The following is a 24,693-nucleotide window of genomic DNA, read 5'->3' as shown; positions in this document are numbered from 1 at the left end:
AATATTCATACAGTAGGACAGGAGCATATCAGATATACAGAAGCCCTTATTCGGAACAGCTAGTCCCTCCAAACATACATCAAAGGAGGTTGGTGGCACCTTAATTGGGGAGAACGGGATCGTGGTAATGACTGGAGCGGTATCAGTGGAATGGTATCAAATACATCAAATACATGGTTTCCAGGTGTTTGATGCCATTCCATTTGCTCCGTTCTAGACATTATTAGGAGCCGTTCTCCCCTCAGCAGCCTCCACTGACATACACGTACAGTGTAGTATCACACACACACACACACAATACAGGCTACCCGTGCTGTACCTGAGCCCATTTGTGGGTGTAAAGGTGACCACAGTTTCACGTTTTGACCGCAAACTGCACTGTTGACTGCAGTAGTGTGACAGGGTAGAATTTTCTCATGATTGTCCTTGACACTGTTGTTGCCTAGCCTTTAGTGGCTAAGTATCTGGAACTCCATTAGTAATGAATATTGACTGAGTAGCATAAATCAACCAGTTTGAGCATTAGCTAAAAGACAAAGTCCGCAGAACAAGTGTTGGTCAGACTACAATTTAGGGTTCTGTCAGAGTCTGCTGCACTTGTCTTTGCAGTAAGGTCCCTTGTTCATGTAAACTGCAGTTACAGTATAGCTGCTGAGGATGAATGAAGATGATAGGGACAATAGTAGTGTCCTGCAGGTTGGATATGCATAGCCTCTGATGTGTTTGGAGCAAACCAGAAGTCTCTCCCTCTCTCACTGCACCAGAGAGTTACGAGTTTGTTGGATTATCTGAACAAGTCACAGTGAAGTCTGACCACCTGACCTTGTTCCAAAAGAGTTGCTGCCTGCAAATTCCTAGTCTTGAGGTAAGGCAGTAGCAAAGTCTTCATGCCTAATAGTCACATTATTAGTCTCATTGTCCGTGTCCTGTACTTCTAATAATTATTTGAATGATCACAAATGTCATAGTCAATGTAAGAGTTCTTAGGAGGAGTCTCATAGTCCCTCAAAATCACAGTCAGTGTTCATTCTGAAGAGTTGAGAAGGTTCTTGAGTTGCAATAGTCACAGCCAGTGGTCTCATCGTCCATTAGAGACTGATATTACTTGCTAGCTGATAGACAGCATAGTGTAGGTAGCTAGTGTTCAGCTCTGTTGAGTTTAAAGCATGCTAAATATCTCAGAAGAGTAAAGCTATTAGTTTGTAGGACAGTTTTGTGTCCCTCAGTGGTGGTCAGTTTTTCTCAGAATACTGTGCAGCCCAGCGGACATGAGGAAAGGCTTCTCAGAGCTCCCATCATTCCTCTCCAAGTCCTCACCTGGAGGGGTGTATGGGAGGAGTGGAGAGAGGGATGCAGGAGGAAGGGAGAGGAGAGAGGGGTTAGAGGTGCTCAGATCGAATATGAAGCAAGTGAACAGCCATGGTGGTTTTTACAGTTGTAAAGCAGCCAAAGCATTGATATTGAGATCGACTGAATAGCCAATCAAAGATGCCAGGATGAGAGCAGGCGTATTCTTTCAGATGTGATTTTTTGCATTCAACCGAAATGAATTATCAACCAATACCACAGTGTTTTGGAAGCATATCTATGAAGAGGAATACAGAGGTTTTACTTACAGAAACACAGAAACAGTGTGTCTACACACATTGCATATACACTGAAGAATCCATGAGCAATCAAATAGGACCCGAATATCACCGTCTGCCAATGATAAGACACAATAATACACCATCAATACCCAGCTGAATGTAGGATATACCCACTGCTATACCCTTTCTATATGGGCCTCTTACCAGTAAAGGTACCCAGTAGTAATGCAAGGTCGGCACTTCTTCCTGAAAGATGGGCATTTTGTGTGTGAAGAAAAAGAATGCTATGACGCCTGCAACACACAAACAACATTGTAAATACCCACAGATACGCTTCATCAAATATTTATACCTTTGACTGATTTCAGTCAAAGAAAATATAAATTCTCATAACCTTAGACTAAAACGGTTAGAAGTCACAAGTACAAAAACAATTTTTTTGCAATGACTCACCTACACTCCCTGCTATTAGCACTTTCCCCAGGAACAGTAGGAAGTCAGTCACTCTGTCCAACACCGCCACCCTGCAGTAGAGAGGGGGGAACCCAGTGAGGTTAGCTCAGTAAGGTGTCACCAACTGGGTAGCCTAACAATCCAGCCCCTGGCTTCAGAGGGCCTTACCTGACTACGTTTCTCATCAGTAGGCAGAAGGCATCTCGAGCTGACATGCAGAAGCCCTTCCCATATATCGCAATCTAGAGTGAACACACAGACCATGGTACCATATTGAGTTACACTATAGCCTACAATTGAGTTGTGCGGTCATATTCAGCTACCCCTGACTCTGTTGCTAAATTAGCACCACTTCACACCGAGGAACAGCTATGTAAGTGTCAGTGCATATGGACCCCCACAAACCACCATACTCACCATAATGTAAGCATTTCTGTTCATGAATTTGACGAAGCGCTCTAGACACCAGAAACAGCATTTGAGGCAGCAGAGCACGAAGCGTGCTGCCATGTTATTGGCACCTGAAAACAGACCATTAGTGACGAGTTACTCCAGAGTCACATTCAGGACTAGATGATGTAATACTGTACTATACTGTCCTGAAGCCAAACTCACCTTTGAGTTTAGAATCTAGATACTCCAGGATAATTCGGGCCATCTGAACCACGGCCAGAATTAGAGCACCAAACGCAAGTGAGCCTGTGTGATACCTGTAACCCAGACGCGCACACACGCACATCTGCTTTAGTCAGTCTATCATTAATAAAAATCATCACCTCCCAAACCCTCTAAACACATAAAGAACTGGTTCAAACAACTCCTGAGTCATAATGAAAGTAACTTTTCCAGTAACCCTGCTAATCTACTGTATTTGTAGCCTGGTATGGAAGGCTCCTTACCGTATGGCCCTGCTAAATGAAGAGAACAGGGGACAGGGGGGGATGTCCTGGGGCTTCCTCCGGGCCCAGTAGTAGGAAGCAAAGGCCCCAGCCAGGGTACACTGTCCCAGGGCAATGGTGAAGTTGACCAGCCACAGGAAGATGAGCAGGTTGGACAGCTGGAGGATGAAGAGGTAGCGGTGGTAGGGCGTCTCCCCGCCGTAGAACGCAAATGTACACTGGGCGCCCGGACATGCCTTAGACACGTTGGTCTTGTTGAACGTCTGAGATGGAAATAGTGAAAATACCGGATTACCATCCATGCAAATCTGGGGTACTCAAAACCCGAGTTTCTGTGTGTGTCTGCAGGATACTTAGATTGAGTGGAGAAAAAGGGGACTTACGTCAGGATTACATGTCTTGTTTGCGTATATGCAGTTGGGCTCAGCAGCCATTACTTTATAGATGGCATCTCCAGAGGAGGCCAGGAATCTGGGTGTAACGCTGATTAAGGTAAAAAAATGTTTTGCTCTTGTACAATAATACACAATAGAACACCACTTTCTTCAATTAATTCTGTGTCTCTGTATTCCATAAGGCATTCAATACAACAACTGTATAGAATCTGGGAGTTTGGTGGTTATCGTGAACTGCACGCTAAACAAAGAAATGCAAAAACAGCGCCCTCTAGTGGAGAAATACCACACCAGTAAGAGTAAGATACACAGAGGTGACGGCAAAATAGGAGCTGCAGACGGCCAGCAGCAGGAAAGTGATGATTGGGTAGAAGAGTGTTGACATGATGTAGCTGACGGCCCTAGAGACCAGAGGCACAAGAAGATCATCAGTCATTGAAAATATACTCTTGAACTAAATGAAGAAAGTGAGAGAATGCTGAAACTGTTACTATTAGTTGACTTACTTGCTTCCCTCTCTCAGTAGAGCGATAGCCACCCGTACTCTCCTCCTCAGGAAGATAAGAATAATCAGGATAGAGGCTTCTATGGTACCCAGAGCTATCACTAACAGAGAGAGTGGGGAGGAGACAGCAGAAAGTTAGAGAGTCTGAGCCAAACCATAGTATCAATCCGAACCAAACATTTTCTCAATTTGTAATGTGTAAAGTAAATGAAAGAATGTATTACAGAACAACCATATACTTTGTGAAATGTTTTACTTTTACTGAAACGGGTCATCAGGCTAAATGCTTTGAAAGAGACTCAGCCCTGAGATAAAGCTGAGAGAGAGATCGTCATGAGAGAGGTGATGACTCACAGAAGATGAGCCATGTCTGGCTGAGCTGCAGGTAAACCATGACATCTGTCTGGAAGCCGATGTCTACGATGGTTACGTCTGCCCCGGGCTGCTGCCTCAGCAGGGAGAACTCCAGGTAACAGTGCCATATTCCTACAGAGTCACAGAAAGCAGAGGTTAAAGAGGTGAGAAGACACTGGTAACACACACGGCTACACACGCATGCACGTACGTATGCACAATTGCACACATTCACATCCACACACCCGCAAGCAAACATGTAGATACACACAGGCACACACACATACTGACCGTATGCAATGACCAGTATGACTGCGATGATGGTGAACCAGAGGAGGAGTCCGGCAGTGAAACGTAGCAGCAGGATGAATATCAGACTGACCACCAGAGCTATCACCAGACCTCTGGAAATATAATATACAGTACACTCTCTAAATATAGCATTTTACAGTACCGTAAAAGTACCATACAGAACAATTCATTGTCCATTATAATAACTCAAACCACTATCTCTGCCAGTAAGAGTTCACAAATGAAAAAGTACTATAAATACTACAGTATTACCCATTAGTGTTTTTGTAGACTTTACTGTAGTATTTACAGTTAACTGTAGTATAAATTCTGTAGTAAAATAAAAGCGTAGTATATACTATTGTAATTCATGTAGTGTTTTTGTAGACTTTACTGTATTATTTACTATAGATCATGTTTTTCTTTTCTTTGATGAAGATGTGCAGGCTACTACTGGAGAAATACTAAAAGAGCACATTTTCCATAACCTGTGGTAGGTAGGCAGGTAGGACTGGGGTCTGAACTGATAGTTCATAGCTACTATTCTTTTCTATAACCTGTAGGGAACACAATATATGGGCTATACTTGGCATTTAGGTTTCTCACTTATGGGTGGCACAAATTGGGAAATAGGGGAGGGGAATGTGCAGGTTATATGCAAATTCAATACTGAAGTATTTATTATCGGGTTTTTGCGGACATTACTGTAATATTTTTGTGGATAATACTGTAGTGTTTAGTAGATTATATACTAAGTATTACACACGATAGAGGGATACTACAGCATGTAGTAAAGTATTCTACAGTTTACTACAGAATTCTATAGTAAGTACTGAAGTATTCTAGTTTTCATGTAGGTTCTTACATTAAGATCCAGTTCCATGAGGCGGCGTAGTCCTCCACAATCTAAAGTATTCTACAGTTTACTACAGAATTCTATAGTAAGTACTGAAGTATTCTAGTTTTCATGTAGGTTCTTACATTAAGATCCAGTTCCATGAGGCGGCGTAGTCCTCCACAATCTTCATCCCAACCTCCTTAGCATCCACCAGACCTGTGATGCCACTGCAGGAGACAATACTATTCTAAAACTGCAGTTCTTACAGAAATGTCTCTGTGTGTTTGTGTGTGTATGCATGAACACGCACATCAACATGTGTGTGTGTGTCGGTCTTTGTAACTCACTTGGCAGCGTCTCTTAGTTCAGTCACACTGCGGGCTGTGTCCAGGGCATCTTTGAAGTGGGTTCTTTTGGCCACCGTCAGGGTTCCATTCAGAGTGATGAAGTCAGGAAAACAACGCTGCAGGACTAGTAGACAAGACAATTCAGTACCATCACTTCACAATTGCCTGCCAGTTGCCGTCTCTCCCCCCTGTACTTACATGGTCTGCTAGGCACGATCATCGATGGACAGTCCTCGTCTCGTAACACTTGTGCAACGGGCTGAAAATAAAAATCAAAGATCAAGATGTTGCATTCAATGGAAACACAGTTCACATCCTAACAGTATCCTGGCTACACACTGCCTTTGAGAACCAGTATACTCACACATCCTAACAGTATCCTGGCTACACACTGCCTTTGAGAACCAGTATACTCACACATCCTAACAGTATCCTGGCTACACACTGCCTTTGAGAACCAGTATACTCACACATCCTAACAGTATCCTGGCTACACACTGCCTTTGAGAACCAGTATACTCACACATCCTAACAGTATCCTGGCTACACACTGCCTTTGAGAACCAGTATACTCACACATCCTAACAGTATCCTGGCTACACACTGCCTTAGAGAACCAGTATACTCACACATCCTAACAGTATCCTGGCTACACACTGCCTTTGAGAACCAGTATACTCACACATCCTAACAGTATCCTGGCTACACACTGCCTTTGAGAACCAGTATACTCACACATCCTAACAGTATCCTGGCTACACACTGCCTTTGAGAACCAGTATACTCACACATCCTAACAGTATCCTGGCTACACACTGCCTTTGAGAACCAGTATACTCACACATCCTAACAGTATCCTGGCTACACACTGCCTTTGAGAACCAGTATACTCACACATCCTAACAGTATCCTGGCTACACACTGCCTTTGAGAACCAGTATACTCACACATCCTAACAGTATCCTGGCTACACACTGCCTTTGAGAACCAGTATACTCACACATCCTAACAGTATCCTGGCTACACACTGCCTTTGAGAACCAGTATACTCACACATGCAAACAGCTTACATACATGGTACATGCCTTTGTTGGGTTGTTGAATCCTGGTTTGCAGAACTGCCTGTAGTAGTCCCAGGGCGCTGCAGTGATTTGGTATTGCAACTGCACATCTGTATAGGTGGAAAATTTGTCCGGGCACTTGGAAACACACATCTGTTTGGAAACACACACACATACACACATTTTTATTAAAAGTCAGTAAGATGATATCATAGGAGGCTGGTGAGAGGAGGACGGCTCATAATAATAGCTGGGATGGAGTAAATGGAATGGTATCAAACTCCTGAAGAAGGCCGAGTGATGCCGAAACGTTGGTGATTTACCCAATAAATTACTGGGAGTGCGACTATATTTATTTTTAATATCAAACTCATGGAAACCAGGTGTTTGATACCATTCCAGTAATTCCGCTCCAGCCGTTACTATGAGCCCCAAGGTGAACTCATACTGTGGCTGATATGACCCCCATGTCTGAACAGCCACTACATTTGAAATACTCCATTACTCTGTTATTCTCTCTATCTGATATCACTTGACCAATATGTTATGAATACCTGAGTGGTCGGGCACTGTAGGTTGATGAGGACAGCAGGGTTGGCACATTTCAGGATGTTGAAGTAGAACAGTGTGGATTTTTTTCTATAGCAAGAACAAACATGGACACGGTTTAGAACTGATACAGTACTACCACTAGGTGGCTGTGGAGCACAGAGGACAGATTCAGAGAAAAGCCCTCGTATAGTCTGTCATACAATGATGTTAAAAAAGACAACCATCTCTCCCCTTCCGTTCCTAATATCCGTCTTAATTTTTGTAAATTGTAGCCTGTATGCTCCAGTGTTTCAGTATAATGGGTGAGAGAGTGATGTAGTCTCTTCTCTACACGTGTTTCAGGCTAAACTCCATCACAATCCCATAATCCTGGGAGAAAAACACAGTGCTAATTATGAGCTGCTGAGATCTGAGGGCTCTAGCTAGCTGGGAGTAAACACACTACTCCCTATCGCATAGCCCGGTCCCACAAACAGCCTTATCACAGCTTTACAGCTGTCGATAAAGAACAAATCTTCGCCATGGTTACAGCCTGTCAATCACGCTTGAGTTCTATGAGGGGAATTCAACACCGAGCAGTTTAGTGTGGGGATGCAGTATTAGACTTTGGATTCACTGGGTTTGATTTCACTGACAATGGGAACTGTGTGTGGGGGTGAGGTGCCTTTTAAATTGTAATGGTCAAATGGTCAATTTAATAGCGTTGAAGTACTTAGTGCTTAGATAAAGAACCAGCCAATGGTTCAGAGGACCACACTAGGCTAATTGGAAGTTAAAGTTAACAACAGATCTAGGATCAGATGATCCTTAACTGAATTCAGGGGGATGAAAAAGTATCTGACGCTGTATCAGTGATAGGCGAAACCTCTGGCAGGTGTGTTAATTGGCAGGTAAGCACCAATTAATAGCAGCAAATAGGGCACAGGGGAATTATCATGACCTCAAAAGGATCTACGGCCTATTCAGTACTAATGGTATGCTAATCACTCACTACAGTAATTACTCACGCGTTTGGAGTGCCCTTCTGCCCACAGAACTGTCCGTAGCTGTCTGTAGGGTAGATCACCTTCCTGGGGTCACCTTGTAGCCACGCTGGAGAAAAAAAAAGAACGAGTGAGAGAGAGAGAGACACGGAGACACAGAATGAGAGAGAAAGAAGCAGAGAGATCGAGAGAGAAATGGAGAGAGAGAGAGAGAGAGAGAGAGAGACACACACAAAGAGGGAGAAAGAAGAAGATGGAGAGAGGAAGCGAGAATAAATCATCCTCTTTTATCTCTGTTTTCTAATACCGAAATAAAATAAATATAGATGAAAAGTCTGGATAGACTGAAGTCTTATTCCCACTCCCTGAATCAAACGGTTCAGTTTCTTTTGTATTGGAGAATCTCAACGTGTTCTTCAGCTCCTCTGGCAGGGTTTTAAAGACGAGGTCATTGTGTGTCTAACTGCTGCTCTGCTGTAAAAAACGCAATCACACTTCTCATTCCAGAGGCTACTGCTCTTCTAAGGCTTATTTTCTGCATCGTTTACAGCATTGTTCAGGAAGCATACAGGAAAGGAGATTTTGCTTTCTAAGACACCATGTGTGTATGTGTGTGTGTGTGTGTGTGTGTGTGTGTGTGTGTGTGTGTGTGTGTGTGTGTGTGTGTGTGTGTGTGTGTGTGTGTGTGTGTATACGTGCATGTTTGTCTTTGTGTGTCAATTCGTTTTGATCAATAGTAGTACCTTTTCTCTATCAATGAGAGGCTGTCAGTGACTACCTCAGTCTAACAGTCTGACTGACTAAAGGAATCATTAAGGTAGTATTCCAGAACCATCCGATTCTAAATTGAATGCTTCTGTACAGTATCTGAAACTTAGTGAGTGCTAACGACAGACTTATAAGGAAATATAGAGATGGATGGGCATGTGCGGACCTAGCCCTGTTGATATATGGTATGGTTGCAGCTGCTCTACAAATCAAAGCGAATCAGTAATTATGCTGAATAAATCATACACTGAATGATGTTAGAATTAATCTTTCTAGTATGGTCAAAGTTTACTGTAAATCAGCACAGCCAGAGGATTTCCCCCAAACCACACAAGATGACTCTGGGATGAGAGATAAATTGTGTGTGTTTTAGTGATGCCAGCTGTTTGTTCATCCGCATCTGCCCACAATTCCTAATAACCCATCCGCAACCTCTTGACTATATGTGATAAAGTTCAAATCTGAGGACCGCACCTGACCCTAACCCGCTAATAGGGCGATAGAAAATGCACTGTTCAGTCAGAGACGGCAGAATAATTTGACAGGGGGTGCAGTATTTTTGTTGTTGTTGCCGGTTTTAAGGAAATTAAAAGCAGTGAAAACGACCCAACATGTTTCTGATAAGATTTCAGTTTCGGCTTGGATGCATATTTTGTGTGGTAGATATACTATCAGCTTTTATGATGCTGATAAGATAGCACCTTTACAGACGGTCCCTAACATTCTGAAATAAATAAATAATATTTCTCCACTCCTGTTCCTGTGTCAATTTACATTTGATGTATACATTTTACTGCAAGAAATGCTTAATTCGGCAGGAGTTAATATTAAGACAATGTGAGAGGTTATAAACCTCCAGTCAGTGTCCAGATTTCAGTTTCCATTTAACCCATCAGAACAGTAGGTTAGAGTTCCTTGATGTGCTATAGGCCTTTTTGAAGTCCCGTTTTGTGACTGTCTAATATATATATTGCCTCACAATCATCACACACAACAGCCTCTATCATCCTCTTTTACCACTTCACCAAATCTTTACCAAACATTACTTTTCTGGGCCCTCATTCCCTTTCTTTTCAACTCTCCATTTCGTAGCTTTTCTCTTCTTGAATTAAACTCTGACATTGTCATTTTTGCCTCAGTGGATCGACATTAAGATTCTGCCCAAGTTCCCAAAAGCATTTGGCGATTGGCGTGTATTTGGCACACGTACGTACAGTAAGACAATAAAGCTTAGGCTTACGCACTAATGGCAGATCAAAAATTACGAGAAAAAAAACCCAATGTAGCCTATAGATATGAATTGCACAAGAATGATACATTTATGGACTTTTAATGCATTGATCTTTTCTCTTTATTCAACCCGCTTGCTACCCACCCGCACTTCATCCATACAATATTTTATGACCCTAAACCCGCCCGCGGATATAACCACAGGGACTGCAGGTTATGAGTCAACCCGAAAATCCTGACTGTGTGTCTGTGTGTGTATGTGTCTGTGCAAGAGAGAAAGGCTAAGGCAGAGAAAAGAAAGAAGATTGAAGAGAGTGTGTGTTCCTGAGAGGATGAAGTCATTATGGATGTTTGTGGGATGTAGAGGGGCTTGGAGTGGAGTAGATTGTAGTAAGGTGTGTGTTGTGTGTGTGAGAGATTTTGCACGTGTGTGTATTTTGTGTGGGTTTATGCATATGAAGGAGGGGGAGGGGGGCTCTCCTCTCCTGATGGCATGAGGTCATTGGTAGCTGGCAGGCGGTATGAAGAGTTAAGAGTGACTTCATCATCACTCCAATATCAAGCTCTCTAAACGCTCTATTGGTTTTGACTGCCAGCATCCCTACTGCTCTTTAAAGAATGAGATCACACTAAAATATGAGACCAGAGCTCCACACGCCTTTACCGAGGTGAACTCATACTAAAACATGAGATGGAATGGCCGTGGCATATTGAAAAATAATGAACTCATACAAAAATATGAGTCTATAGCGCTGTGTTGCAGCAAAAGGGGACAACTTATATTATAATGGGTCTGTATGGCAAGGTTAAATAATGATATTGGAAGGAATAAGGCCAGATCGGCAATTAAAGGTCATGGGTAGCTGATGGCCAGTAAGTTGCTTCTATGAACTTGAATCAGCTGCATCAAAGAAGGGTTAGGATTGGGATGCTTCTCATCTCAATGTTTCAGAAGCTGAATATATCAACAACAACAAAAAACTGATGCCTGCATTCACTTATTCTGAAAATTTGAGGGATTTATTTGTGTGCTGACTTGCCAAGGCCATTCTCTGGTTGAATTTGGCTACAGGACTAAATGTATGTTTTTATAGTGTGCAACTAAGCACTGCAAGTTAGGTTTTGATTGAATGAAGCTCTACGTTGTCAAAGGCAATGTCACAGTAGGAAACGTTCCCTTTTTCAACAGAGACCCCATGTTGCGACTGTCAAAAGGCCTGAACCAAAAGGATTTTTGAACAATGGCTTCTCTCTTCTCTCTCTGCCTGTTCTTTTCTGAATATCACTTTATTCAACACTGACCAGATATCAGTCATAACCCAACTCTACTACAAGAATCAATACACAGGATTGCTGTATTTTCCCTTTCTGCGTTTTATCCTTCTCTCTTTTCTCAACGATACATCTTCCTTTTATTGGGCTACAGTTGGGCATAGGGAGTAGGGCTGCCTATAACGTTTGCACCTAGTGGGAATGGTACTATAAGGGGAACAATTGATTGCATTAATGAGTAAGTATTCACAGGGGGGGGGGGGGGGGGTCCGCTAACAGGGGAAATTGTAGAGTACAGCATGCATAGTAAATAGCTGCTTCTATTCAATTTTGAAGCAACTTTATCTTCAGTGCAGTCACTCCTAAACCTACACTTTTAATTCTTTAGCTGTTTACCATTTCTGAGATCATTACTATGAGAAAACGTACACAACTTTTGAAGCAGAACCAATCACTGAGCGATGGATTGATCTTTAGCAGAAGAGGGGAGAGAGGGAGTAAAATAATAAAGAGATAAGAGAGGGAAGCCCAGAAGCGCTTCATAGAGCTGTGGGAGGAACATGAAAACAGTCATTTCTACCATCTTCAGAGGTGATGTGAACCCAACGTCTTCAAACTGTCTTTGAATAGAACAGATGCTACACACCTCTCGCTCTCTCTTTGTATCTCTCTACAGCACAATGTATGATCTGTAGCTATGTTCACTATCTCACACTTGCTACTTTCTTTCTTTGCTACTCTTTCTTTCTTTCCATCTCTTGTTTCTCTGACACAAACACACCCTTTCTTGTGTTCATCTTACTACTCCGCCATCTAACTACGTAGTTAGAACCGACTGCTATTCGGGTTTATCTTTCTCTAACATGGTGGTGAGTATTGATGGTGGGATTTCAGAGCCCTCTGATCAAAGGTTCATCTACTGACTCCCACTCAGGGGGACAGTGTAGTTGGGTTTGGGCCACTGTGGCATTATCATTGCTTACAATTAAAATGTCTAAACACAACTCATGTAGCATCTCCTTTTCATTGCTTGTTTACACTGTTTTGAACGTAACAGAACTTTGACTCCACTAGGACGATGAAATAAAGGATAATACTTGTCTCACATTGGCATCATTTCTAGACATTTGGGAATGCGAGACAGCTGGACATCGAGTTTTGTCCAATGCATGTAGACCTATACATCATGAAGAGTTGTGAGTTCCCATGTATAGACATCCTTCCACTGTTCTGGTAATATAGTGGTTATGGTCCACTCACCCACAGCCCCCAGTGCTATGTATCCAAGGATGACGATGACGAAGATCACACAGCAAAACAAGTCTGTGCAGCTTCTGTAGAGAGGGAAAAAAAACAAAGGGAGAAAGAGGTAGAGACAGATAATCTCAATTGCACACTACTTCTCAATACCCATTGGATGAGAAAGCAAGAGGTCCCTCCCTCTGACCTTCTTCTCCAATGGGTTTTGAGAAGGAGGCAAGGGGAGAGGATCCGAGGAGTATGCAATTGAGATTCTCCCATTGAGATAGGGAGAGAGAGAAAGAAGAAGAAAAGGTCAATATCCTTGAGGCTTTCAACATACCCTGAGAGAGAGAAACGAGAGGACAGAGAGATAAATACACACCAAGGCCTTGCTCATTATTCTGGTAAAGATCAAAACAGCTGCAGAGGGGACCATGGTGATGAGATATTAATATTAACCTCAACAATCTGCTGCTATGACTCTCTCTAGACACATCACATTCCCATACTCTTTCCCAGGGTTTGGCAATCAGAATGGCTCTTGCAGTGTGTATACCTGTGTGTGGCAAGTGCTTACATCTTTCTATCCAACCGGGGACGGGATAGTGTCACATATCCACAAACAGTAGTGCGTGTGTACACATGTGTGTGTGTGGGGGGGGGGGGGGGGGGGGGGGGGTGTATATGTTGTGTACACATGTTCCGATCCTTATTGTCAGCGTGGTTTCCAGGAAAATCCGCGACCTACAGTACCAGTCAAAAATGGGACACACCTACTCATTCAAGGGTTTTTCTTTATTTTTACTATTTTCTACATTGTAGAATAATAGTGAAGACATCAAAACTATGAAATAACACATATGGTATCATGTAGTAACCAAGAAAGTGTGAAACAAATCAAATTATATTTTATTTTTGAGATTCTTCAAAGTAGCTGCCCTTTGCCTTGATGACAGCTTTGCACACTCTTGGCATTCTCTCAACCAGCTTCATTTGGTAGTCGCCTGGAATGCATTTAAATTATCACGTGTGCCATGTTAAAAGTTCATTTGTGGAATGTCTTTCCTTCTTAATGCGTTTGAGCCAGTCAGTTGTGTAGTGACAAGGTAGGGGTGGTATACAGAAAATAGCCCTATTTGGTAAAAGACCAAGTCCATATTACAGCAAGAACATCTCAAATAAGCAAAGAGAAACGACAGTCCATCATTACTTTTTGATTTTATTTAAGTTTATTTCACATTTATTTAACCAGGTAAGCTGGTTAAACAAGTTCTCATTTACAACTGCGACCTGGCCAAGATAAAGCAAAGCAGTGCGACACAAACAACAACAGAGTTACACATGGAATAAACAAGCGTACAGTCAATAACACAATAGAAAAAGTCTATATACAGAGTGTGCAAATAGAGTGAGGAGGTAGGCAATAAATAGGCCATAGTAGAGAAGTAATTATAATTTAGCAGATTAACACTGGAGTGATAAATGAGCAGATGATGATGTGCAAGTAGAGATACGGGTGAGCAAAAGAGCAGAAAGTAAATAAAAACAATATGGGGATGAGGTAGGTAGATTGGGTGGGCTATTTACAGATAAACTATGTACAGCTGCAGCGATCGGTTAGCTGCTCAGATAGCTGATGTTTAAAGTTAGTGAGGGAAATATAAGTCTCCAGCTTCAGCAATTTTTGCAATTCGTTCCAGTCACTGGCAGCAGAGAACTGGAAGGAAAGGCGGCCAAAGGAGGTGTTGGCTTTGGGGACGACCAGTGAGATATGCAGTGGGGCAAAAAAGTATTTAGTCAGCCACCAATTGTGCAAGTTCTCCCACTTAAAAAGATGAGAGGCCTGTAATTTTCATCATAGGTACACTTCAACTATGACAGACAAAATGAGAAGAAAAAAAAATCCAGAAAATCACATTGTAGGATTTTTTATGAATTTATTTGCAAATTATGGTGGAAAATAAGTATTTGGTCAATAACAAAAGTTTCTCAATACTTTGTTATATACCCTTTGTTGGCAATGACAGAGGTCAAACGTTTTCTGTAAGTCTTCACAAGGTTTTCACACACTGTTGCTGGTATTTTGGCCCATTCCTCCATGCAGATCTCCTCTAGAGCAGTGATGTTTTGGGGCTGTTGCTGGGCAACACGGACTTTCAACTCCCTCCAAAGATTTTCTATGGGGTTGAGATCTGGAGACTGGCTAGGCCACTCCAGGACCTTGAAATGCTTCTTATGAAGCCACTCCTTCGTTGCCCGGGCGGTGTGTTTGGGATCATTGTCATGCTGAAAGACCCAGCCACGTTTCATCTTCAATGCCCTTGCTGATGGAAGGAGGTTTTCACTCAAAATCTCACGATACATGGCCCCATTCATTCTTTCCTTTACACGGATCAGTCGTCCTGGTCCCTTTGCAGAAAAACAGCCCCAAAGCATGGTGTTGGTGGTTTGCATCCAAAGAACACGGTATGGTGTTCTTTGGATGCAACTCAGCATTATTTGTCCTCCAAACACGATGAGTGAGTTTACCAAAAAGTTCTATTTTGGTTTCATCTGACCATATGACATTCTCCCAATCTTCTTCTGGATCATCCAAATGCTCTCTAGCAAACTTCAGACGGGCCTGGACATGTACTGGCTTAAGCAGGGGGACACGTCTGGCACTGCAGGATTTGAGTCCCTGGCGGCGTAGTGTGTTACGGATGGTAGGCTTTGTTACTTTGGTCCCAGCTCTCTGCAGGTCATTCACTAGGTCCCCCCGTGTGGTTCTGGGATTTTTGCTCACCGTTCTTGTGATCATTTTGACCCCACGGGGGGTGAGATCTTGCGTGGAGCCCCAGATCGAGGGAGATTATCAGTGGTCTTGTATGTCTTCCATTTCCTAATAATTGCTCCCACAGTTGATCTCTTCAAACCAAGCTGCTTACCTATTGCAGATTCAGTCTTCCCAGCCTGGTGCAGGTCTACAATTTTGTTTCTGGTGTCCTTTGACAGCTCTTTGGTCTTGGCCATAGTGGAGTTTGGAGTGTGACTGTTTGAGGTTGTGGACAGGTGTCTTTTATACTGATAACAAGTTCAAACAGGTGCCATTAATACAGGTAACGAGTGGAGGACAGAGGAGCCTCTTAAAGAAGAAGTTACAGGTCTGTGAGAGCCAGAAATCTTGCTTGTTTGTAGGTGACCAAATACTTATTTTCCACCATAATTTGCAAATAAATTCATTAAAAATCCTACAATGTGATTTTCTGGATTTTTTTTTCTCATTTTGTCTGTCATAGTTGAAGTGTACCTATGATGAAAATTACAGGCCTCTCTCATCTTTTTAAGTGGGAGAACTTGCAATTGGTGGCTGACTAAATATTTTTTTGCACCACTGTATATACAGAGAAAAGTGTCGGCCTGAGAATTTAACCCTGTGGTACCCCCATAGAGACTGCCAGAGGTCCGGACAACAGGCCCTCCGATTTGACACACTGAACTCTGTCTGCGAAGTAGTTGGTGAACCAGGCGAGGCAGTCATTTGAGAAACCAAGGCTGTTGAGTCTGCCGATAAGAATGTGGTGATTGACAGAGTCGAAAGCCTTGGCCAGGTTGATGAAGACGGCTGCACAGTACTGTCTTTTATCGATGGCGGTTATGATATTGTTTAGTACCTTGAGCGTGGATGAGGTGCACCCGTGACCAGCTCGGAAACCGGATTGCACAGCGGAGAAGGTACGGTGGGATTCGAAATGGTCAGTGATCTGTTTATTAACTTGGCTTTCGAAGACTTTAGAGAGAGGCAGGGCAGGAAGGATATAGGTCTATAACAGTTTGGGTCTAGAGTGTCTCCCCCTTTGAAGAGGGGGATGACCGCGGCAGCTTTCCAATCTTTAGGGATCTCGAACGATATGAAAGAGAGGTTGAACAGACTGGTAAATGGGGTTGCAGCTCTTTCAGAACATCTGCTATCTGGATTTGGGTGAAGGAGAAGCTGGGGAGGCTCGGGCAAGTAGCTGCGGGGGGGGCGGAGCTGTTGGCCGGGTTCGGGGGTTGGGGTAGCCAGGCGGAAAGCATGGCCAGCCGTAGAGAAATGCTTATTGAAATATTCGATTATCATGGATTTATCGGTGGTGACCGTGTTACCTAGCCTCAGTGCAGTGGGCAGCTGGGAGGAGGTGCTCTTGTTCTCCATGGACTTTACAGTGTCCCAAAACTTTTTGTAGTTAGAGCTACAGGATGCAAATTTCTGTTTGAAAAAGCTAGCCTTTGCTTTCCTGACTGACTGAGTGTATCGATTCCTGACTTCCCTGAACAGTTGCATATCGCGGGGACTATTCGATGCTATTGCAGTCCGCCACAGGATGTTTTTGTGCTGGTCAAGGGCAGTCAGGTCTGGAGTGAACCAAGGGCTAGTTTCTGTTCTTAGTTCAACATTTTTTGAAAGGGGCATGCTTATTTAAGATGGTGAGGAAATTATTTTTAAAGAACAACCAGACATCCTCGACTGACGGGATGAGGTCAATATCCTTCCAGGATACCCGGGCCAGGTCGATTAGACAGGCCTGCTCGCAGAAGTGTTTTAGGGAGCATTTGACAGTGATGAGGGGTGATCGTTTGACCGCGGACCCATAGCGGATGCAGGCAATGAGGCAGTGATTACTGAGATCCTGATTGAAAACAGTAGAGGTGTATTTGGAGGGCAAGTTGGTCAGGATAACTTGAGGGTGCCCATGTTTACGGATTTAGGGTTGTACCTGGTGGGTTCCTTGATGATTTGTGTGAGATTGAGGGCATCTAGCTTAGATTGTAGGACTGCCGGGGTGTTAAGCATATCCTAGTTTAGGTCACCTAACAGGACAAACTATGAAGATATGTGAATTGATTGCCCCTCATCTATGGTGTCCAGGGCACAGCTGGGAGCTGAGGGGGGTCTATAACAGGCGGCAACAGTGAGAGACTTATTTCTGGAGAGATACATTTTTTAAATTAGAAGCTCGAACTGTTTGGGCATAGAACTTGAAAGTATGACAGAACTTTGCACGCTATCTCTGCAGTAGATTGCAACTCCTCCCCCTTTGGCAGTTCTATCTTGACGGAAAATGTTGTAGTTGGGTATGGAAATCTCCAAATTTTTTGGTGGCCTTCCTAAGCCAAGATTCAGACATGGCAAGCACATCAGGGTTGGCGGAGTGTGCTAAAGCAGTGAGTAAAACAAACTTAGGGAGGAGGCTTCTGATGTTGACATGCATGAAACCAAGGCTTTTTCGATTACAGAAGTCAACAAATGAGAGTGCCTGGGGACACGCAGGGCCTGGGTTAACCTCCACATCACCCGAGGAACAGGATAAGGGTACGGCTAAAGGCTATCAAAACTGGTCGTCTAGTAAAAGGAGCAGATTTCTGGGCGTGGTAGAATAGATTCAGGGCATAATGTGCAGACAGGGGTATGGTGGGGTGCGGGTACAGTGGAGGTAAGCCCAGGCACTGAGTGATGATAAGAGGTTGCATCTCTGGACGTGCTGGTTATACTGGGTGAGGTCACCGCATGTGTGGGGGGTGGGACAAAGGAGGAATCTGAGGCATGTAGAGTGGGACTAGGGGCTCCACTGTAAACTAAAACAATGATAACTATCCTAAACAACAGTATACAAGGCATATTGACATTGAGAGACATAAAGCGAGGCATAAAGCAATCACAGGTGTTGATTGGGAGAGCTAGCTAAGACAACAACGGGTAAGACAACAACAGCTAATCAGCTAAGACAACGACAACAGGTAAAATGGCGATGAATGGGCAGAGATGGTCGGTTAACTACACACAGGCCCTGAGTTCGGGGCTAGGGCCGACAGATAAACAAAAAAAATAAACAAAATGGAGTACCGTGATAAATGACCAGTCCAGCAGGCATCAACTATGTAGACAACTGATCATAGGGTCCAGTGAACAGCAATAGATGGAACAGGGAAGCTGCGGGGTAGTTGTTACTACGCTAGCACGCCGTTTAAATTTAGCAGGCCAGGGTAAGTAGAGTTCTTGTTGGCTGCTTGAAAGAAAGACCCAGAGCTACCTCTGCTGTAAAGGAGAAGTTCATTAGAGTCACTAGTTCATTGGAATTGCAGCACAAATAAATGCCTCAAAGAGTTCAAGTAACAGACACATCTCAACATCAACTGTTCAGAGGAGACTGCGTGAATCAGGCCTTCATGGTCCAATTGCTGCAAAGAAACCACTACTAAAGGACACCAATAAGAAGAAGAGACTTGCTTGGGCCAAGAAACACGAGCAATGGACATTGCATGGAGGATGTGTGATGTTGTGGGAGTACTTTGCTGGTGACACTGTTGGTGATTTATTTAGAATTCAAGGCACACTTAACCAGCATGGTTACCACAGCAATCTGCAGCGATACACCATCCCATCTGGTTTGCACTTAGTGGGACTATCATTTGTTTTTCAACAGGACAATGACCCAACACACCTCCAGGCTGTGTAAGGGCTATATGACCAAGAAGGAGAGTGATGGAGTGCTGCATCAGATGACCTGGCCTCCACAATCCCCTGACCTCAACTCAATTGAGATGGTTTGGGATGAGTTGGACCGCAGAGTGAAGGAAAAGCAGCCAACAAGTACTCAGCATATGTGGGAACTCCTTCAAGACAGTTGGAAAAGCATTCCGGGTGAAGCTGGTTGAGAGAATGCCAAGCGTGTGCAAAGCTGTCGTCAAGGCAAAGGGTGGCTACTTTGAAGAATCTCAAATATATTTGTTTAACACTTTTTTGGATACTACATGATTCCATATGTCTTATTTCATAGTTGTGATGTCTTCACTATTATTCTACAATGTAGAAAATAATAAAAATAAAGAAAAACCCTTGAATGAGTAGGTGTGTCCAAACTTTTGACTGGTACTGTATCTAGCGTCATGTTTAATATATCTTAATCAGCTTATATGTCAATCGAATGCATAGAAACCCCTGCCTGGCTTCCCAGTTGACTACTTAGAGAGCACTGAGGTAATGCCTGATTAAACAGACCATGACTGTCAGGTTGTGTGTTCAAGGAATAGAGACCAGGTTGTGATTGGCAGCACTGGAACAGGACTCTTAGAGGGTCATGTGTGTCACTGAGGTTATATTGCGGCGTTAGTGAGAGGCCTGGTGTTAAGCTGCACAGCGGGCTTTCACAAACATACAGCCCAACGCTCCCTACTGCTCCCCAGCGCTCAATAATTCAGCCTTTAGCTGAGCTCAGGCAGCACTTTCCCCTGGTCTAACAGAAATGCATAGACACACAGAACTGTACACAAACACACACGGTGAGCAAGAATGTGAGGAGTGGTGGGACAGGTTGAAGTTAACTCTGTCTTTCCTAATCAATCAAAATCATTGTTCCTCTCCTTCTCCATGCGAAATAAACCCTCCTGCCTCCTTGTTGATAGTAGGTCTGTCTGGACTAGTCAGTGTTTTCCTGCTCTGTTTATGCAGTCGTGTCCTTTCCAATCCTCTGGAACGACCCTGCTTGATGCTGAATCTGCTGCGCTGCACATTCTGTCCTCTCCTCTTAACTCTCATTCACCAGCTGTTGAGCAGAGTTAAACACACTGACATGAGAGCAGAAACCTTGGCTAAACGCAGGCAGGGAGAGATGGAGGAGAAGAGAGAGTGTGTTTGTGTGAGAGAAAGAGAGATAGTTGTTCTAAAAACCCGGAGGACACTCAACAGGGCTGTGCTGTTTGCTGAGTCGCTGTCATGGATTCAAATTTCACAGGATAGTTTGGAAGGAAAGAAACAGTCAGTGAGAATTGATGCGACCTGGGATTCAATAGCCTGACACCCGATCTGTTCGTGCTCTTTTGCCAATTTGTAGCATTGAGTGACAAGCAGTTGGAAAGAGAACAAACAGATCTGAGATTCAATAATCGACTGGTTTAATCTACGGCCATCTCTAAAATCACTTCATTAAACGACTCCATATCTCTCACTCAAAATAGACATTGAAGAGACGGAATTAATTTCTAGTTTCTAATTAAAACCTCTGATACATTGATCCTGCAGGACTACTTTATGTCTCTGAATTGGAACTCGGTTAAATGATTCTAACTATGGCTGTGAACGGTAATGAGAAGTTGATTAATGATTCTAACTATGGCTGTGAACGGTAATGAGAAGTTGATTAATGATTCTAACTATGGCTGTGAACGGTAATGAGAAGTTGATTAATGATTCTAACTATGGCTGTGAACGGTAATGAGAAGTTGATTGATAATTCTAACTATGGCTGTGAATGGTAATGAGAAGTTGATTAATGATTCTAACTATGGCTGTGAACAGTAAATTGACAGCTGGTGAAAAATGGTCTTGAAATTATACCTGCACAGAACAATAACAGTTCAATATTTTTGTACTGTATGACTTCAAAACAGATAAACTACTTACATATATTTCTATGACTTTAAAATACCAAACGTTCATCAAACAGGCTAGGTTTTTCTGCATTCTCTATTTGCGCTAGTCTACTGTAAATGACTGGATAAAACAGAATAGACAAGATAAACAGACTAGCCATAACTTTGCAACTACCAACAAACTGCAAGTAGTACGTTTGCCACGGGTCTCTTTAGGACAAAAGATAAACAGCATTTACTGATGAAAGAGCAAGCGACTCAAGCAGGTGTCTCCAGGTGTGAGTCAGCAAGTCTCTCCTACATATGCCTCCTACTGCGTTAGAGGTGAAAAGGGCATTGAACTGGTAAAGCTGGCAAACCAGCACTCCAAAGCAGCAGCCTCACTGCTTTAACATAACAACTAACTTGGTAGGTTCCCATCCACATCCAGATGGATACACCGAGTTGTGTCTGCAGCTTTGCAAAAACTCTAGAATAGTTTGTCATCTGGGGAGGATCTCTGTATTGCTGGAACAAAGCCAGTGTGTCATCAGTAGTTCCTTTAGCTAATAAGATATCAACTGAGGCCTGGAATTACTGCTGGGGTGAAAACACTGATACAGAGAAATCCTAAAATAATCAAATAGAACAAGATAAAAGCTGGATGCCCGGAAACTTACGGTGTAGCTATAAAACGTTTTGGTAATTGAATTATTTGTGTGTAATTTTTGTCACCAAAAGAGCTTCACAAGCAGCACCACACACACACACACACACAAGCAAAATCTATAATTACATCTCTGCAGCTCCCTGCTCTGACTAAGGGAAGCGTTCAATAGAAGATCAGAGGAAGTGTTAAAATGGCAGAATGAATTTCTTCTCTCTGGGAATAACAGCAATAATCTACCACGCCATTCCCCTGATCACCAATTAACAACATAGAATCCCCACAACACAACTCCTTCAGAAGAGTCCTATAACAAGACCCATCCCTCCACCCACTTTCAACACCAATACACTGCAATCCTCACAACACAACAAGCCACTCCAGCCTCTTTTATTCAGCCACTCTTTTCTCCTGGATGGGTTTTGTCAGTGAGGTCTAATTAAGGATTTAAAGGGTCCTCCTCATTTCTTATTTACACATCCAACTCTGCTCCGCTCCCCGCCACCCATCTCTGTCTGGGTTAGTGGGGCTCTTCTAGCCAACTGACCTGGTTCCAGTTCTAGCCGGTTTGAACTGCAGCCACACTGATTGCAGCCAGTTACCGGAGTTTCTAATAGCCATCGATTTCCTCCCTGTTTTTCTCCCTCTTTTCTTTGACATGCTTTTATCTGTGATGCTGTCAGACAGGAGAGGGGGGGGGGGGGGGGGGTGTGTTCTCTCTCCAGCTTCTCTCAGGTTTAATGCTCTGTCTATGAGATTGGTAGGGAAGGGAGGGTCTGTATCGTCGATGAATGTTGGCTGGAGAATCTCAAATGTTTGGGTTTGGTTTATAATGGAATGGAGGTTTGGTTACTGCTTCTGACTGTGTTGTTGTGATGTAGTGGCAAATAATTGTATAACATGGATGGTATTAGAATAGATAAAGAACATTTATATCTCTATGGGTAATAGTCTGTCTGAACATTTTGAAACACCAAATCCTATTATTGAATACTGTGGAATAATCTTCAGTTATGTCACCAAATAATAATCTCTTATATTACCTGAAATGTAATTGGTCGACACTGGGTTAAGCACAACTGACATTTCAGAGGGTCTGTATGAGTTTAGGCTTAGCTCACAGTAAATATTAGCTTTAAAGTTAGTAGCTATAGCCTATAAATGTAATTTCCATGACAGAGTCATTTTCATTTCAGTCAGAGATTAGAGCAGACCATGGGCTCTGTCTCAAATCACACCCTATTCTCCGATTAGTGCACTACTTTTAAAAGGGTAAGGGACGTTGCCCTTAATTCATTTACATTTTCTATATCAAAATCAGACTACTGTCAATATAGCAAAGGGACTAGCCTGCCAGCAGGGCAGTTCCATGGTGACTACAGCTCTCTTGTGAATGTGTGTCTTTAACATTGATGTGTAGTATTAAAAGTTGTGTAGTACATCACCAAAGCCTTAAAACATGTGTACTACAGTACATCATCAGTGGGACAGCCCTTTGGCAGCACACTCTCCTTTCATAATGACTCCTAGCTATTGGGTGTGTTCGAGTAGTAAGACTAACGAAGCTGACTGTAGACGAAAGTCGATGAATGAAGTCTGACAGCCAAAAGTCAGACACTGTTGTGGTTTTCAAACAGCAAGGCTCAGATCCGCATGGCAGTGTTACCATAGCTGCTATTGTTCATAAACATGTCTTTATAAATGTTTAAAGAAAAATGTTCAATACTCCCATATCATACACTCACTGAAAACATAACATGTGTGCAAATAATTGGTTAGAGAGAGGTCTCAAATATAACTTTCATTTGTAGCCCCTGTAGCTTTAGAATTCTGGCAAAGTTGGTTCCTGTTTCAGTCATGTCTTTGATCACGTTCGCGTGGTTCAACAAAAAACACCTTAATGAGTGGTTGACAAATAGCGCCTCCCACAATGCAGGTGATGGCTGCATGGTGCAGTTACTGAGAAGCAACTACAGCGACTTCATCTAAAACTGCATGACCTTTGATCACATGTTTAGTCCATGCAGTCGACATTGTAGGCGCAAGTCAGAACATTTGTATCCCCATAATGCAACACACTTTGAAAGTTGGTGAACAACGATGGTCACTGACTAGACAAAATGTATCCGCTCGAACGTGCCCATTGGCAGCAGTGTATTGAAGAGGTAGCCTTGCAAGCCGCCTGATTTTGCAAGCTGACATTAATGTTCGCTGGCTGGATCAGGCGGCTTGCGAGGCTAGTGAAGAGGCACTGAATCTATATGAAAACACTCACTGTCTGGAAATGGGATTACACATTCAAATCTTAATTTTACCCTGCTTCTCACAGCAGGAAAATAATCCTGCAGCAACAGGAAAAGTGAATTATTATGTGGATTATAATCCACGGACATTTTTACAGGGGTTGATACATTTTTCGTTAGAGCAAGTCAAGTCTGAAATTTTCAAGTTGAAATTACTAACTTTTTAAACCTTGAATACACTACAATTTGCATTTCCTGTTGTGCAGGAAAATTCTATGCGACAACAGAGTGATCAAATTAAGATAACAAATCTGTAGCAACAAGCCCTCAGTCCCAGCAATGAAACAATCAAGACGCACAGTTAAACTGTGATAATGCAAAAGCAAAGTGAAACATTACCTGTTGCAGATTGGTCCTCTAAATGTTGGGTCAAACTTGCGTGGTTCTCCTGAAGAAGAGACATTTCCACATTAGTCAAAGTGATGAAGTGATACGAAGAATAACGATACGAAACATGATTAAGCAGGTGTCAGCTAAGCTAACTCAATGGCCGAACAGCAAGACCCAAAGCATGAATGGGTCCATAGACAAGGAGTGTAGAAACTCGGTAGGGGAGTGTACTGGTCTTTGAAAAATA

At 42.9% G+C, this 24,693-nt stretch overlaps 1 protein-coding gene across 1 annotated transcript in view; it reads right to left on the bottom strand.

Moving 5' to 3' along the window:
- Positions 1–235: 235 nt before the first annotated feature.
- The window catches only part of LOC120020431 (choline transporter-like protein 5-A), a 62,987-nt gene continuing 38,529 nt past the window's right edge, over positions 236–24,693 (bottom strand). The window contains exons 2-22 of the mRNA XM_038964091.1: positions 24,456–24,504; positions 12,798–12,871; positions 8,292–8,376; positions 7,287–7,371; positions 6,757–6,885; positions 5,870–5,930; positions 5,672–5,795; positions 5,468–5,551; positions 4,487–4,599; positions 4,196–4,327; positions 3,843–3,942; positions 3,645–3,737; positions 3,325–3,412; positions 2,942–3,204; positions 2,658–2,752; positions 2,460–2,563; positions 2,211–2,284; positions 2,043–2,113; positions 1,794–1,882; positions 1,617–1,701; positions 236–1,317 (exon numbers count right to left, since the gene is read on the bottom strand). Of these exons, the coding sequence (XP_038820019.1) occupies positions 1,223–1,317; positions 1,617–1,701; positions 1,794–1,882; positions 2,043–2,113; positions 2,211–2,284; positions 2,460–2,563; positions 2,658–2,752; positions 2,942–3,204; positions 3,325–3,412; positions 3,645–3,737; positions 3,843–3,942; positions 4,196–4,327; positions 4,487–4,599; positions 5,468–5,551; positions 5,672–5,795; positions 5,870–5,930; positions 6,757–6,885; positions 7,287–7,371; positions 8,292–8,376; positions 12,798–12,871; positions 24,456–24,504 (2,093 nt within the window). The 3' untranslated portion in view covers positions 236–1,222. The remainder of the gene's footprint in view (positions 1,318–1,616; positions 1,702–1,793; positions 1,883–2,042; positions 2,114–2,210; positions 2,285–2,459; positions 2,564–2,657; positions 2,753–2,941; positions 3,205–3,324; positions 3,413–3,644; positions 3,738–3,842; positions 3,943–4,195; positions 4,328–4,486; positions 4,600–5,467; positions 5,552–5,671; positions 5,796–5,869; positions 5,931–6,756; positions 6,886–7,286; positions 7,372–8,291; positions 8,377–12,797; positions 12,872–24,455; positions 24,505–24,693) is intronic.

The sequence above is a fragment of the Salvelinus namaycush genome, chromosome 25 (genome assembly GCF_016432855.1).
Source record: "Salvelinus namaycush isolate Seneca chromosome 25, SaNama_1.0, whole genome shotgun sequence".
Classification (NCBI taxonomy): Eukaryota; Metazoa; Chordata; class Actinopteri; order Salmoniformes; family Salmonidae; genus Salvelinus; species Salvelinus namaycush.
This window is presented reverse-complemented; position numbering and strand designations above follow the sequence as displayed.